Here is a 14,205-nt window from a genome sequence, read left to right as displayed (position 1 = left end):
TTCTCCCTTTGTCAAACAGTCAGATCTATAGAAAAACTGTATGTGGATGATCTAAACATGTTTTTACTGGTGTCTCACTACCACCATACTAAAAACAGGAGGGCCGAGCAATGGACCTTGCTTTTCTTTTCAATAAACTTTTTTCATTGTTCGAGTGTTGCTCCTATGCACTGAGGAATCTTCCCAAGAATATATGCACCTCACGCCAAATATTGTGAAACTGTCCCTGTTTATTAGCTCTTGCTGGCTGGCCTCAGAAGGCGAGGTGTCTTGGGGCAACTTTCCTCAAGCCCGATTACTTGAAGAAGCCTCATGATGTGCTATTGGCAAGGCAGTCAGCAAAGGTAGTGTTTTTCACACGTTGAGTCACTGTAATCACAGCATGCACTATGAAACAGGCCAAGCCACACTATCAGCAGTAGTGCTTAGGCCTTGAGACTTCAAAGTATGCGCCCAACACCAAAGCATTCACTGCCCTGCCACCTAGGACAACCGGGCAGTGAAAGTGGTGGTGATGAGCTGGTCCCATAATTCTCCTCAGCCCAATCTTTGTTTTATCCTATTGGGAAATTCAGTACCATGGTGGCTGAGAACTACAATTAGCTCAGATTGAACTTCATGCCCTACTGCAAGTATCACTTACTGCCACTTTATTTACTGCTGAGGTACAACCCTTGATATGAAAAAGTTATATTGTGGATAGTTCCACTTTAACACCTTAGATTATATTACCACTCTGAGGGGCCTTTATTAAAATTAGTGAAACACGCACTTTCTGCTGTGACAAATGTTTTAATGGCTCAAAGGCAAAACAGTTGCCTTGTGTTTCCCTAAATAAGGCTTTATTTTAGTACATGGTGCAACATTGTAGTCAATTTCACAAGAGAGGTTGTTGCATAGGGTGCACCCTAAACTATTTCACAAATGTGATGATCATGAAAAAGGAGGCACGGTGAAGAAAAGTTATTAACAAAGGTTACATTGTTTGGTTAACCTTGGAAGTTGGGACTGATAGCAGGTTTCCTGATTAGACATTGTACAATTCAGATTCTGGATGGATATCAGCCTCTGTCCGATTGACAATTTTATTAGTGACCCAAGAGACAAGTTGTTGTTATTTGCCTTCTACACACCGCATTTATTGCGGTTATGGATGGAGCAACACTATGGTCTATTAAGCCATATACAAGAGAGGAATTTGTACAGTTTAGTTCCTGAAGTGAATTATTTCAAGGTGCTCTTAAAATGTGGACCCTGAAAAGGAGGCAAAAGGAAGTAAAGTAATTATCCAGGGTCCCACACTGTGACCCAACTGGGAAGATGTGATTGAAACCTACTGTGACCAAGCTGGGAAGATGTGATTGAAACCCAGAGTTTGAAGGGGGCAGGATCGGAAGGGCATTACGTGCCCATATTTTTTTGAGTTACAAAAAAAAAAAAAATTATAATAATAATAATAATTCCCCTGCTTTTCGTAAAAAGACAAGCGTCCTGGGACTGTTAATTCTGATAGTTTAAATGCTTCAGTTGAAGTGTCATTCAGTGAGTCTCCTGTGCTACGAAACCGCAGGCAGGCAGGCTTCTAAAGAAGCCTTCCTGACAGGGTGCCTGAGTGCCTGAAAGGAACGCAAATGTGGGCCACGAGTTATTCTGCAAATGTAAAGGATGCTTGAGAGCCAGTACTGGCTTTGATTGATCGAATTAGTCAAAGCTTTGTGATGATAAAGATTTATTCTTTTTTTAATGGTAGTGTTAAGTGTTTACAAATGAGCTATAAAGTTTGTGCTCTTAATTGTATTTATTTAGTGCTTATTACCCCTGGAGATGTTGAAGGGACAGAACTAATTAAAAAATTGCACTACCTATAGTAGGGGTATTACTAAAATGTATATTCTGAAAGCACCATTTTATTTTAAACCTTTGTGCGCATTTTGTAGCAGTCTAGCTTATACTGTGTTTAATGCAAGCTTTAAAAAAATGACTTACATATTCACAGTGCTTTCTGTCACATGCTGTGACCTCGTAGAACTAATAATAGACAAGCCACTCCACTCCGCTGCACAAGCCTAGATTTAATTTTGTGGCTTTCTGGTTAGACACAGGCCTTTGCATTGAAATAACTATGAGAGATTTTATAATGTACTATAGTCCATGCCACTGGAATTATGCAGCAGGGGCAGTCCAAATCACGCGACAGGGTTGAGTACATTATCTGGCAAGAAAAAGCTAATTATGCTGCATAATGCTTCACATTTTGTATGCGCATTACTTCATTATTTTCTCATTTTTACACTTGTTAATCACTTTATCCAAATGCAGAAATAAACAAAAGAAAGATGGCCGGTCACTTTTTGCAAAGGGTCTTCCACTGTGCAGCAGCATGTGTCACTGTGCGGTTTTTTGGAACTTTTTAACCGTTTGAGCTAGAAACTAATTTTTTTTGTTAAAAACTACAGATTATGCAGCAGATGATGGATTAAGTAGCAAATGCAACAAAGCCATAATTATGCAAAAAAACGCCATGGCTGCACTATTGCAAAATTCCAGTGGCACGGACTATAACGCATTTCCCACTGAGTAACAACTTTTGTAATGTATCTTTCATGTAAGCTGTGCAATATTTTATATGCAGCTACCTGACAGTGAGATACCAAAAAAAAAATAGAATATTTTTTTTTATAGCCACACCTTTGACCTCACCCCCACAGTCACTGACTCCCCCTCCCCATTCCCCTTCCACATGCAGCATCACAGTTCCCATACTTTTTTAATGCACTTCAACTTCTGTTGAAACCATGGTCGCTCGGTCAGGGCCCCACAGTTAGCTTTGTTCAGGGACCAATAAAAGCTTCTGACTGACCGAGTCAAGAGTATTCAATATATTCTCTATTTTTTTATAAGATGGGGCAACAGCAGTGAAAACACCCTTCATTATAGAACAGCTACCTCCTGGCCAGAAACAGTGTAAGCTTCTCTCCTTCAGAGGACAAGTGCAGCAATGGTGCCATCAGCACAGCTTTTCTCATGACATGAGAGACACAAATCGGGCAGAACAGATAAAGCAGGGCTGAGGTATACAAGCTTTGCTCACAGAACATGAACAGAAAAGACATGAGTGTCGTGACAACCTCTTCAAAACGGTTTTGAATGCGCACTCATCAGGCTCTCATCAATCCCAGTTTCAGTGTGGCACCAGTTCAAAATGTTGACCGCTGCCATTTCTGTGTGCCCTGAGTGAACAGGGAATACCACCCAGCAGCAGGGCGCGTAACACCAGGCTGGACTGCAGTCGGTCCCGCCCTCATACCAGCGCTGCGCTACAGGTACGCCCCATAAACAACTAAAGGCGCTATGTCACAGCCCCCACTGTACCAAGCAATCAGTATAAGTACACTCGACCCAATACTGTACCCGGGATGAGCTGCAGGTGGTTCCCCATGAGGGCAGGTCCAGGGCTCCTGTTCTGCTCTCGGCTGTCAACGTCTCTCTGATCCTCGTCTCCTCTGTCTTCATCTGCCATTTCTGTTTACAACTGCAACATGACGGGAACAGCCCGGGGCAGTGGAGACGGAGCGGAGGATAGAGCGTCGTCTCACACCACGGAGAGGAAAGAGGCCAGAGCGGAAGCAACCTGCCTCCTATTAAGCTTAAATATAGTTTTCCCGATCTTGCACGCTTTGCATGCCGGGATATCTAGGCCTATACACGTACCATTAAAATTGAAAGCGAAAAGTCTGCAACGCAATGTACTGTTGTCTCAAAAGTCAGAGCTGGCTGAATGTGATATACAACACGGTGCCAGATGCTGAAACTGTCACAAATGCCGTGAGGTTTACTATGCTATGCTACGAGGCAAACCAAATGGACCTATGCGATACTGGGTTATTTATGACACAAGTAAGATGGGCAGATGTGGTAAAGGATTAGCCACCTTTGTCGGAGAAGTATATCTATCATTTGAGTTTTGAGACCGTGAAAAGGCCTTTATTTGGCTCATTTGACTGAAGTATTTTTTTTTGTAATATGGGTATTGTGTCTCTCCGTGTAATTTAGAAATAGCTTAATGAAGTTCTGGAATACTTAAGGAGTGAATCATTGTATTTATTCTTCTAGGTTTACATTCTGAATGTGAAATTATACCCGGTTTAGTTGATTTTTAAGTTTTTCACTGATCCTGAATTAACAACATATTGATAAAATACTGACCAAGTGGCACATTAGATACAAAACATGTTCTACCTTCTCAAGCTCTCTGAAAAGGTAAATAGTGCCAGAAAAAGTAAAGAAAATGAATCTGAAGCTAAGACAAAATATCAGCAAGATATGCTATTTTGCTGTTTTGAAGCTAGAATAATCCATGATCATTATATGTAATGTTCAGCTATCCAGCTGTAGTTTCAGAATGATGCTAAATATTTACATCGATATAGCAGAGAAAAACAAACTGAACTAGTTTTAGAAAATAAGTGTTAAATATCACCAAAATCTTTATTAATGCCAGTGTTCAACTGCACAGTGCCAACACAATGACTCTAAGAAGAACAATCAAACTGCATCGAGAGCTTCGAGAGCTAGGTGGGCTGGCAGTGCAGGCAGGTCCGTAGTGGTGACGCTAACCAAAACATCAAAAAACAAAAGCAAAAAGTAGCCCGTATTGAAGGGTATAGCAAGAACAAAGATTACACCGAAGATTCTCGCACAACTAGGAGGATTATCAAAGAGCAGAATAGCAGGGTAATGGCTGTAATGCAAAGAACAAGGCATAGAGTTAGGTCAGAGGAAGAGATCAAACCAAGGGCAAACACAAACTTATTTCTAGTTTCATGCTAGAATCTGGCGCAACTGGCAGGTCAGCCATTACATCTTGTTAGGACAGTGAAAGGTAGGCTGCATGACTCCAGAAAGCGTGCCCACCTGCCTTGGTTTTGCCAACACAAGCAACAGCTTTGTGGCCCCTTCCTCAGCACACACGAGTCTTTTGAGTATGCTGGAGTTATTTGGGTAACACGTACTGAGATCTAGAGTGGGGCCTGTGATCCAAGGAGCACCCTATGCGCCGCTCCCTTTGGAGGAGTGTGACAACTTTCAGCTCCCGGGCTTTAGAGGACTGACAGTTGTAGCAGAAATATTGATCCTAGTAGAAGGGCAGGCCTTTTTACCTGTCGCCTGATAGGAAGAACAGCTTACGAAACTCACACGTCGTTCGTTCAGTCATCCACGTGTGACATGGATGTCACACGTGTGTCTGTATACATTCATTACTTGTATATGTAGTAGGTGCATGTGGAGCATGTATGACACATGCGGCTGTAGTCACACTGGGTTCCAGTTTGTGCTGCACTGATCTAGTGATATCTTCTGTGGTTAGAGACCGCCATGAGAGAAGATGTGAACTGAAAGACTACCAAGACATTCCAGGGATCTGTTGTAATGGATCTGCCAGAGCAGCGGTCGGGAGTGGGGACAGAAGGCCCCTTTGAAACTGTGAAGTTCCCCCTGCTTTTTCCTGGTCCATTGGTCTCTGGAAGGGTTACTCTCCACAAGGGCAGCAGATAAGTGGTACAACCTCCGTTGCCTTTCTGGCACTGTTTTTAGTGGCTCCATACTGGGAACGTATGCCTCTCCCCTGCTATTCTGCTCACACTTTTTTCCTTTTTCCTCCCGAGTGTATTTTTTTTATTAAGGTTTTACAAGTTTAACAGACTTGCAGACAGCGGCTCCGTCAATAAAGTTCAGTTTCATCCACAGATGCATTGTTATACAGGCGGTGGCACAGCTATGACTAAATGTAAAGATACACATAGAATCTTATTACATAAAATGAAAATACCACAGGCAGTATAAATATACAAAAGAGAAATTTAGAAAATAACAGTTGGCTGATGTCCCTAGAACGACTGAGTATCCACAACATACGTGTTACCCTAGAGATATAAACACCAGAACCCTTCACCACATAAAACAATTGTTATCCTCATCTTTTCTGGTATGCTCGAGGGTGCAAGGCCCCATGGAGTTAAAAGCAAAGAGTGTAAACCCAAGAATGGACATGTCATTACAAATCACGTCTCGCTCACAAGGAGGTCGCTCATCTCTCTCGCTTCCACTCTTTCCAGATAAGCATCACACGTCACATATTGTGTGCCTTTGACATTCACGAGGTACGTCTTAGATAGCGCATCCATTTCAGCATAAACCACTTTTCTTTACATCTCTAAACCCTCACAATCACCAGTGGTTCTAAGGTGAATTTCCAAGACATGGCGATTTGTCTTTTTGGCAAGTACTAAAGTATAAACATTTGTAAGGCTTTCGTAGGTATCAGTCTACCAGTGATGCCTCAGACGCATGCCAACACCTCATCCCAGTATCTAATCGGACATTTCCATGCTATATAGTAAACATATTCCTCTGCACACCTTGGGCAGGATTCGCGGCTCCTGGGTACATATGCACTCTCTATTTAGGAGCCAAGTAAATGTGGTGCAGGTAACTGGACTGCGTATATTTTAGTCTGGTGTTTCTGGAGAATTCTTTCATTTTGCTTTGACACTTCTCCCAGTCAAAGACCAAAAGTTCCATTTGAATATATGTCTTCCACCACTCTTTAAGCAAATTCAACCACTTATCCTTATGATGTTGTAGTGCGCTACAGAGACACGTAACAAACAGACTGCTTACTGAGGCCACATGTCAAGAGGACCTGGAGCCGGGTTGGGGGGGGGGGTATGGGAACTCTGGACGATCATGCCAGGAAAAGATGACACAGCAGTTCTGTGCACAAAAGAAGGTCCCCGAAACCCAGCTAATATACCTCCAACAAGGTATCAAAAGAACATAAATTCTAATTCTCAAACAAGTCCCCCTGTGTTGGTAGCCCTGCTCCTGATCACAAGGCCATGTTACATATCTCCCTCAACCTTGCACATCCAGGTAATGCCCACAGCGGAGGATCCAGAGCATATGGTGTCCATTTGCCTCAGATTGACACCCAGCACAATTTGGCCACCTTCACAAGCATATTTGCGTTAGTACTGCTAAACCCTGATACTGGTCCCTTGAGCCACTCCAGGACAATATGACCCTGTCTGCCTGTAGCAAAGTTCTCCCGCTCCAAGCTGAAGTTACAGTTCAACCACTGTATCACCTACTGCAGATGAGCAGCAGCATAATAAAGTTTTTAGTTGGGGGCATCCAGCTTGCCACTTCACATGAGAGCCTACAGCTTCATTATCGCATACTCTGCATCTACCTTTGCTCCATATCTTCGCTGTTAATAAAAAAAAATCTAGCTATCGCGTCAAGAATTTTCAATTCTATTAAGGACACGGAGGCGAGGATTATGCTTTCTCTTTCTTTACTGAAACAAAACAGCAGCCAATCAAATACAAGTAACAGAAAAAACTACACATCCCAGGGTGCCTAACATCCTATCACATGGTCCAATCACTGTCCATGTCCTCTGCTATAAGTCCTTTGACCTTTGATGTCACTTCCTCTTTCTTTGGTCAATACAGATAATATCAACTTGAAAACAAAACTTCTTATGCCAACACGAACTCCGATGGCTTAACATCTATTCTTCCAGGATAACCTTCACCTGGACAACTCGATACCGGGCATCAGCCGAAGCAGAACATGAAATCCAAACTATTCCAGCTGAAAATAGCCTCAGGAATTTTTCTGATCAAATCCTGTAAAAATAAAACAGGCAGGTAATATCCCAACAAATTGAAAAGTCTCAATAAACCGATGGTTCAATGATAGACAATCAAATGGGAGGGAGAAAATGACAATAATCATAATTATACACAATAATTGGCATTCAATATTCATTATATTTTAAAGGGGGGGATAATCCTCCCCTCCGTGTCCTTAATAGAATTGAAAATTCTTGACGCGATAGCTAGAATTTTTTTTATTCTATGTCAGGACCGGAGGCTCCGATTATGCTAGTTTAAAGCTGTTCCATTACTACAGTAGCTACGTCCAATACAGGTTTATGATAAAACTTACGAAAAGTGTTTTCTGAAGACCAGTCTGCTGCCTTCATAATGTCTTTTAACCGGGAACCCAAGGCAAATGATTTGGAAGCCATAGCTCCTCTCACAGGATGAGCCCCGAATATAGAAGTGTCAATTCCTGCTTCACTCATCAACCATCTCAACCATCTGGCCAGAGTGGCTGAAGTCACTGGTTGAAATGGTTTTTGCAAAGAAATTAATAATTGCCCTTTAGAATCTTGTCGAAATTCTTCTGTGACTACTTCATAATCTTTTAAACATTGGACTACACACAATTTTGAATTTTCAGTGTAAATAGGGTAGAATACTGACCTGTAGTTTGTTTTAGTTCTTCTTGTCACCGAAAAAGTGACCCCTTCTGGGGAAAAAACTCTACCAGCTAGATCCAGAGCTCTGACGTCTGAAACCCTCTTGCAAGAGATAAGGCACAAGAGCATGGTCAGTTTAGCCGAGAGCTGTTTGCGAGATAAATACCTGTTGGTAGGCCAAGAATCCCAAAATTTTAAAATAATGCTAACATCCCATAATACAGAATATTTAGCTTGAGGAGGTTTGGAAAGACGTATACCTCTCAAAAGCTTGCAAATTAACGGATGTTCACCAATGGGTTTACCCTCAAGATGAGCGTGCCCTGCTGATATAGCTGATCTAAAGTTATTAATTGTCCGATAAGCCAAACCCGAACTTGCTAGTTCTGCCAAAAAGTTAATAATCATACCAAGGTGTGCTTCCACTGGATTGGCACCCCTTCCAACACACCAACTAGACCATCTGCGCCAAGCTGAGTCATATCTTTTATGGGTACTATCGGCCCATGCCTGCTTAATAAATTCCGAAGCCTGCTTCGAAACATCTGGGGTACTCCATCTCGACCTGAAATTAACCAGGCTAGAAGGACCAACTTCCCTGACAAGACCAGTGGATGTTGAAGGCCCTCCGGACTCAACAGAAGATTCAGACGAGGCGGAATCAGAAGAGGAGAGGCACAAGCTAAATGAAGAGCTATAGGGAACCAAGGCTGTGCTCTCCAAAATGGGGTCACCAGAACAATTTCTGTCTTCTGTCTCCTCACCTGAGACAAGACCCTGGCAATCAACAGGAAAGGAGGGAAGGCATAACCTCGAAACTGGGACCAATCCTGAAGAAAAGCATCTGTCTTTAGCGCATATGGGTCTGGACGCCAACTGAAGAATTTTGGAAGTTGGCAATTAATCCTCGAGGCAAAGAGATCTATCTCGCAACTACCCTACTCCCTGATTATCTGTGAGAAAATCAGAGGGTCCAACTTCCAATCGCTGGAATCCGAGAGGTATCTGGAATTCCAGTCTGCTCTGATATTCTGATCCCCAGGGAGGTATTCCGCTATGACCTGTAGACGTTGAGTTAGGCAATAATGCCAGAAATCTTTGGCAATTTCCGCCAGAATTCTGGACTTCGTGCCTCCTAGTTTGTTGACATATCTTACTGCTGAGACATTGTGCATCCGTAAGAGTATGCAACAATCTGTTTTCTGAGGGGAGAGGCTCTTTATGGCAAAAGATCCCGCTAGAAGTTCCAGGCAATTGATATGTAGAGTTTGCTCCCATTCTGACCATCTGCCCCCATCACTAGGGAGTTGCAGCGTGCTCCCCAACCCCATCTCCTGGCATCGGATTCTATCACCACTTCTGGATGGGCCCTGAAAATTGCCCTGCCGTTCCAAGCCTCCATGTGATGGAGCCACCACTGGATCTCTGAGCGTACTTCGGCAGTCAAGGGGATTAATTCTGAGTAACTCAAACCCTGTTGCAGATGTCTGATCTTGAGCCTTTGAAGTGCTCGGTAGTGTAAGGGTGCAGGGAAGATCGCCTGAATAGATGAAGCTAGTAAGCCCACTATTCTGGCAATATTCCTCAGAGAGACGGTCTGTCTGGATAGAACTGATCTCAATTCCCTCTTGATGTTGCGGATCTTCTGAGAGGGAAGAATGAGTAGACAAGATATGGAGTTTATCTGGAACCCCAGGAACTCTATCACCTGAGAGGGTTTCAATAATGACTTCTGCACATTGATAAGGAAACCTAAATCCTGCAGAAGATTGATGGTCCAATCCAAGTGAGATAGGAGAACTTGAGGGGATTGAGCCATCAGTAGAATGTCGTCCAGATATATAATCAGTCTGACTCCTTTGGCTCTGAGCCATTCCATCACAGGTCTAAGAAGCTTCGTGAAGCACCACGGGGCTGACGACAGACCGAATGGAAGGGCTAGAAACTCCAAGTACTGTCCCTTCCATTGGAATTGTAGAAATCTCCTGTGAGGAGGAAAAATTGGGATCGACAGGTATGCATCCTTTAGATCCAGACGAACCATCCAATCTTCTTCTAAAAGGATGTCTCTTAACATGTGGATGCCTTCCATCTTGAAGTGTCTGTAAAGGATCCAATGATTGAAATCCTTCAGATTCAGGACCAATCGGTGACCTCCTCCTTTTTTGTCTACTACGAAAATAGGACTGATGAAACCGTAAGGGTGAGGGGAGGTAAACTGGACGGCTCCTTTGTCTAAAAGTGTCTGTACTTCTTTGTCTATAAAATTTTATTTGCTAGGGAAAAACACATTTGTACAGGAGGGAGGAGCTGTTGGGGAGTGCTGATAAACTCCAAGCGAAAACCCTCTACTGTTTGGAGAATCCAAGGATCCCCTGAAATCCGCTTCCAATTTGTCAAGCATAATGCTACCCTGCCCCCAAGTTTGACCTCAAAAAAGTGAATAATGCTCACATGTGAAACTTGAGTCCTGTATGGCTCCTTGCTGTCCTCTGCGTTGACCTCTACGGAAACGGGGGCGTCCTCCCCTAGAACGTGTGGGATAGAAGGTGGGGTCTTGATCTCCGTACCATCCACCTCTGCCTCTTGGGTAGTAGTTCTGGGGACTATTGTAAGTTCCTCGGCCGGGCATACGTCCCCCGTAACGACCGGCCCTGAGAAAAAGGCCTTGTTTAAAGACCTTCTTGAGGGACATTTGAGCCTTATCCAGCGTAGAGAAAGTGGAGCAGAACTTGGACAAATCTTTGATAAAAGAGGTTCCAAAGAGCAGTCCTTCAGCCAAAGGTCCTGCTTCCGAAGACGCAAGATCAGACAACTTAGGGTCAATGCGCATTAACACAGATTTTCTGCGTTCTGCAGAAATAGAGCAATTTGAGTTCCCCAGTAGACAAATGGATCTCTGTGCCCATCCTATTAGGACATCAGTGTCCACCGGAGCTCCAGATTCTTTAGCAACGTACGCCATTTCAAGAATCTTGGTCAAGGGACCTGAGAGGTCCAACAACTTGTCTTGGCAATTACGCCAGGAGCGATCTAAACCTTTTTTGGGGTCCTTAGAGAATTTCCGCATAAAGATGACCATTGTGGGATCTATTTCTGGGGTCTCGGACACCTTGCCCTCTAGGTCGGGTCTAGGGCATTCCGCTTTTAAGCGTGATCGAACTTCCTTGTCGAAGCTTTTTCGCAAATTAGATTGTACATATTGAGCCACCTCGGGTGGGGGAACCTAATTAGAAGCTCTGGGGTGAATGATTTCCGTGGGATCAAAGTCTAGAACTTGGCAGGGAGGAGGCGCTTTCCTAGCTTTTTTTACTAGGTCTAGGAGCGTCGGAGTCATCTGAATCATCAGAGGAGGAATTTTTATCGGAAGACGAGGAAGGGAGGAAGACTTCCTTTTTTGAGCTGTAATTATGCTCTCCACTACGTTTTTTACGTAGTTTTTCAAATGCGTATGTGTGCAGACTACTAACCTCTGCTCCAGGGTCCAAGTTTTTTGCTTTGTCCTTCACTTTTTTGGACTCGGGAGAGGTTGCTGTTCTTGTGTCCAGCCCTGTGCACGAGCATAGCCAAATAATTGTCCTGAAAAGGGACCCAAAGATCTCACCAGAGCATCATTTACCGATTGTTGGACTCTGGAATCAAGGGCTTCAACTATATCAACTTCTGGTTGATTGCTCAAATCATCGGTGTAATATTCTGCTCCTTGATCATCCCACTGAGCCATGGTCAGATTAATAAGGTAAAATACCTTTAAAATGAAACAGCTAGAGAACAAGAAAGGGGGGAGTGCAAAAACCCCAATTCAGGCAATAGAGAAATATGAGCCCTTAATAGAATGTGGAGGGAGCTGCCTGCAAAGCACTCTCGGCAGAAGCCTGTTTTTAATTTTATAACCCACGCAGTCCTACTGCTGGGCGTCAGGGAGCAAGTTTCCAGAATCAGAAAGGGCCTTGAACGCCCTCGCCGCACCTCTCACGAGCCGATCGATTCTGAAACAGAAAGGCATCGGCTCGTCGAGACGTGCACACACGCGGGTGCAAGTAAAAATGAAAAGGAGACTGCTAAAGCAGCTCCGCTCCCGCTCCCACTACACGAAGCATCGGGCTCTTGAAAATTGGCAAAAGGCCAATAAATCAGAGCGTACAAGCGCTCAAATCAAAACAAATGAAGCGCGCTGAATCGCGACGCTAACTAATGAAAAATAACGTTCTAAATCACTAAACAAACATGCAGTTTACATAAGAGAATTAAATCGTGTACTTATCTGCTGCGAAGCAGCAAAGAAAGAGGAAGTGACATCAAAGGTCAAAGGACTTATAGCAGAGGACATGGACAGTGATTGGACCATGTGATAGGATGTTAGGCATCCTGGGATGTGTAGTTTTTTCTGTTACTTGTATTTGATTGGCTGCTGTTTTGTTTCAGTAAAGAAAGAGAAAGCATAATCGGAGACTCCGGTCCTGACATAGAATTGAATCTGGAGTTCCCTAAAGACTTTTTTTAAGCACCACTGGTACCGCCTAAAAGAAATACAGAGTGAGTTAGAATCAACATTTATGATATTGAAATCCTGCCCATGGGGACAGAGGGAGCATGCATCAGAAACATATTGATTGTCTCTCCAAGGTCAACGCCTGCCTCAAGTTGCCATAAACCATATCCTTCTCAAGATGGTATATATTTCATGGAAATTGGGTCTCTAGTTGGCAGGGGTATACACCCTGTCCAAGTAGGGACCACAATCCTAGTCAAGGCAAGTCAATTACACAACATAAATTAGCCTGTGCTCACCCTCTGGTAGCTCGGTGCGGAGCAGGCAGGCCTAACTTAGAAGGCAATGTATGAGGTTTACCACAAAAAGACTCCACAGAGATGTAGAAAAATTAAGCTTGTTTATCTGGTTACTTTAAGGTCAGAATGATACAGAACCGATTGAGTGAGTTAATAAATATTTGCTTTGTAGGCTGAAAAAAAACCAGGGTTGATAATCAATGAAGAGATCAAAGAGGTTGTGCCGGTAACTCCTCGGCACAAGTGCGCAACTATTGCACAGACAGTAGTAATCTTCTGGCTGCGCTACTCTCGGGGACCGGGCAAGTGATTCCCAGACGCTGTCACCAGGGAAGCAGGTGGGGACCATAGGGGACCAGTGTGGTGGCGAGGTTTAGCAAGGCTCCTCCAGCTGCAGGGAGAATACAGGAGGTGACTGTTACAGTGGCCGCCTTGGATGATCAAAGCTGCACACAGCAAACTTAAAATCCCTGTGTCTGTGATACCTGATTTAATATCCCTGATAAATTACTTTACAGCCAATCTTAGACATTTGGACAAAATGTAAAAACTATTAAAAAAAATAGAAATCAAATTGTTAGTGGTATCCCTTACTTGGAACAACACCTCTTTCCAGAAAGTTTAATGGGTTTGCAGGACCCAATTTCTAACAGATGGTGGCTATCCTCTTCAGAGACAACTGTTGGTGTCTACTGTTCTGAACTCTGGAGATGAATGTTTGTGCTAGGAAACTACTGTAATTAAAGTATGGTATATACATGTCCTTAACTATTCCTACAGTGTAGCAAGGTTGTTTGCTGTGTAGAGTTACATGGATATTTGACTAATATGACCCCTAGGCCACATATTTTGTTAAAATACATGGAAGACAGAACAGCAAGGCAGATTTGTGTTTTTTTACTGTGTGCAAGACAGAGAGCAGGATAATTTGTAAAACAAAACAAAATATATGACTTGTTCACTGCTATGGTATTGAGCAATGGCTAGAGGAAATGCTGGCACCCTGGTGAGATAGTGCAATGGTCTCTGCAGTGGTGTAATGAAGCAAATGTAATATCAGTTTAGACACAAATCAGAAAGAC

The 14,205-nt window shown here is 43.3% G+C and overlaps 1 protein-coding gene across 2 annotated transcripts in view; it reads right to left on the bottom strand.

Moving 5' to 3' along the window:
• CRBN (cereblon) overlaps nt 1–3,640 on the bottom strand; it is a 117,933-nt gene extending 114,293 nt beyond the window's left edge. Inside the window, exon 1 of one of the 2 annotated variants that reach the window (XM_069206357.1) lies at nt 3,412–3,640. In XM_069206357.1, coding sequence (XP_069062458.1) covers nt 3,412–3,520 — 109 coding nt within the window. In that variant the 5' untranslated portion in view covers nt 3,521–3,640. The remainder of the gene's footprint in view (nt 1–3,411) is intronic. The other variant, XM_069206358.1, reaches the window with a different exon arrangement.
• Nucleotides 3,641–14,205: the final 10,565 nt, after the last annotated feature.

This window comes from Pleurodeles waltl, chromosome 9, assembly GCF_031143425.1.
Source record: "Pleurodeles waltl isolate 20211129_DDA chromosome 9, aPleWal1.hap1.20221129, whole genome shotgun sequence".
In the NCBI taxonomy this organism is placed as follows: domain Eukaryota; kingdom Metazoa; phylum Chordata; class Amphibia; order Caudata; family Salamandridae; genus Pleurodeles; species Pleurodeles waltl.
The sequence above is the reverse complement of the archived record's forward strand: the minus strand, read 5'-3'. Positions and strand labels throughout refer to the sequence as shown.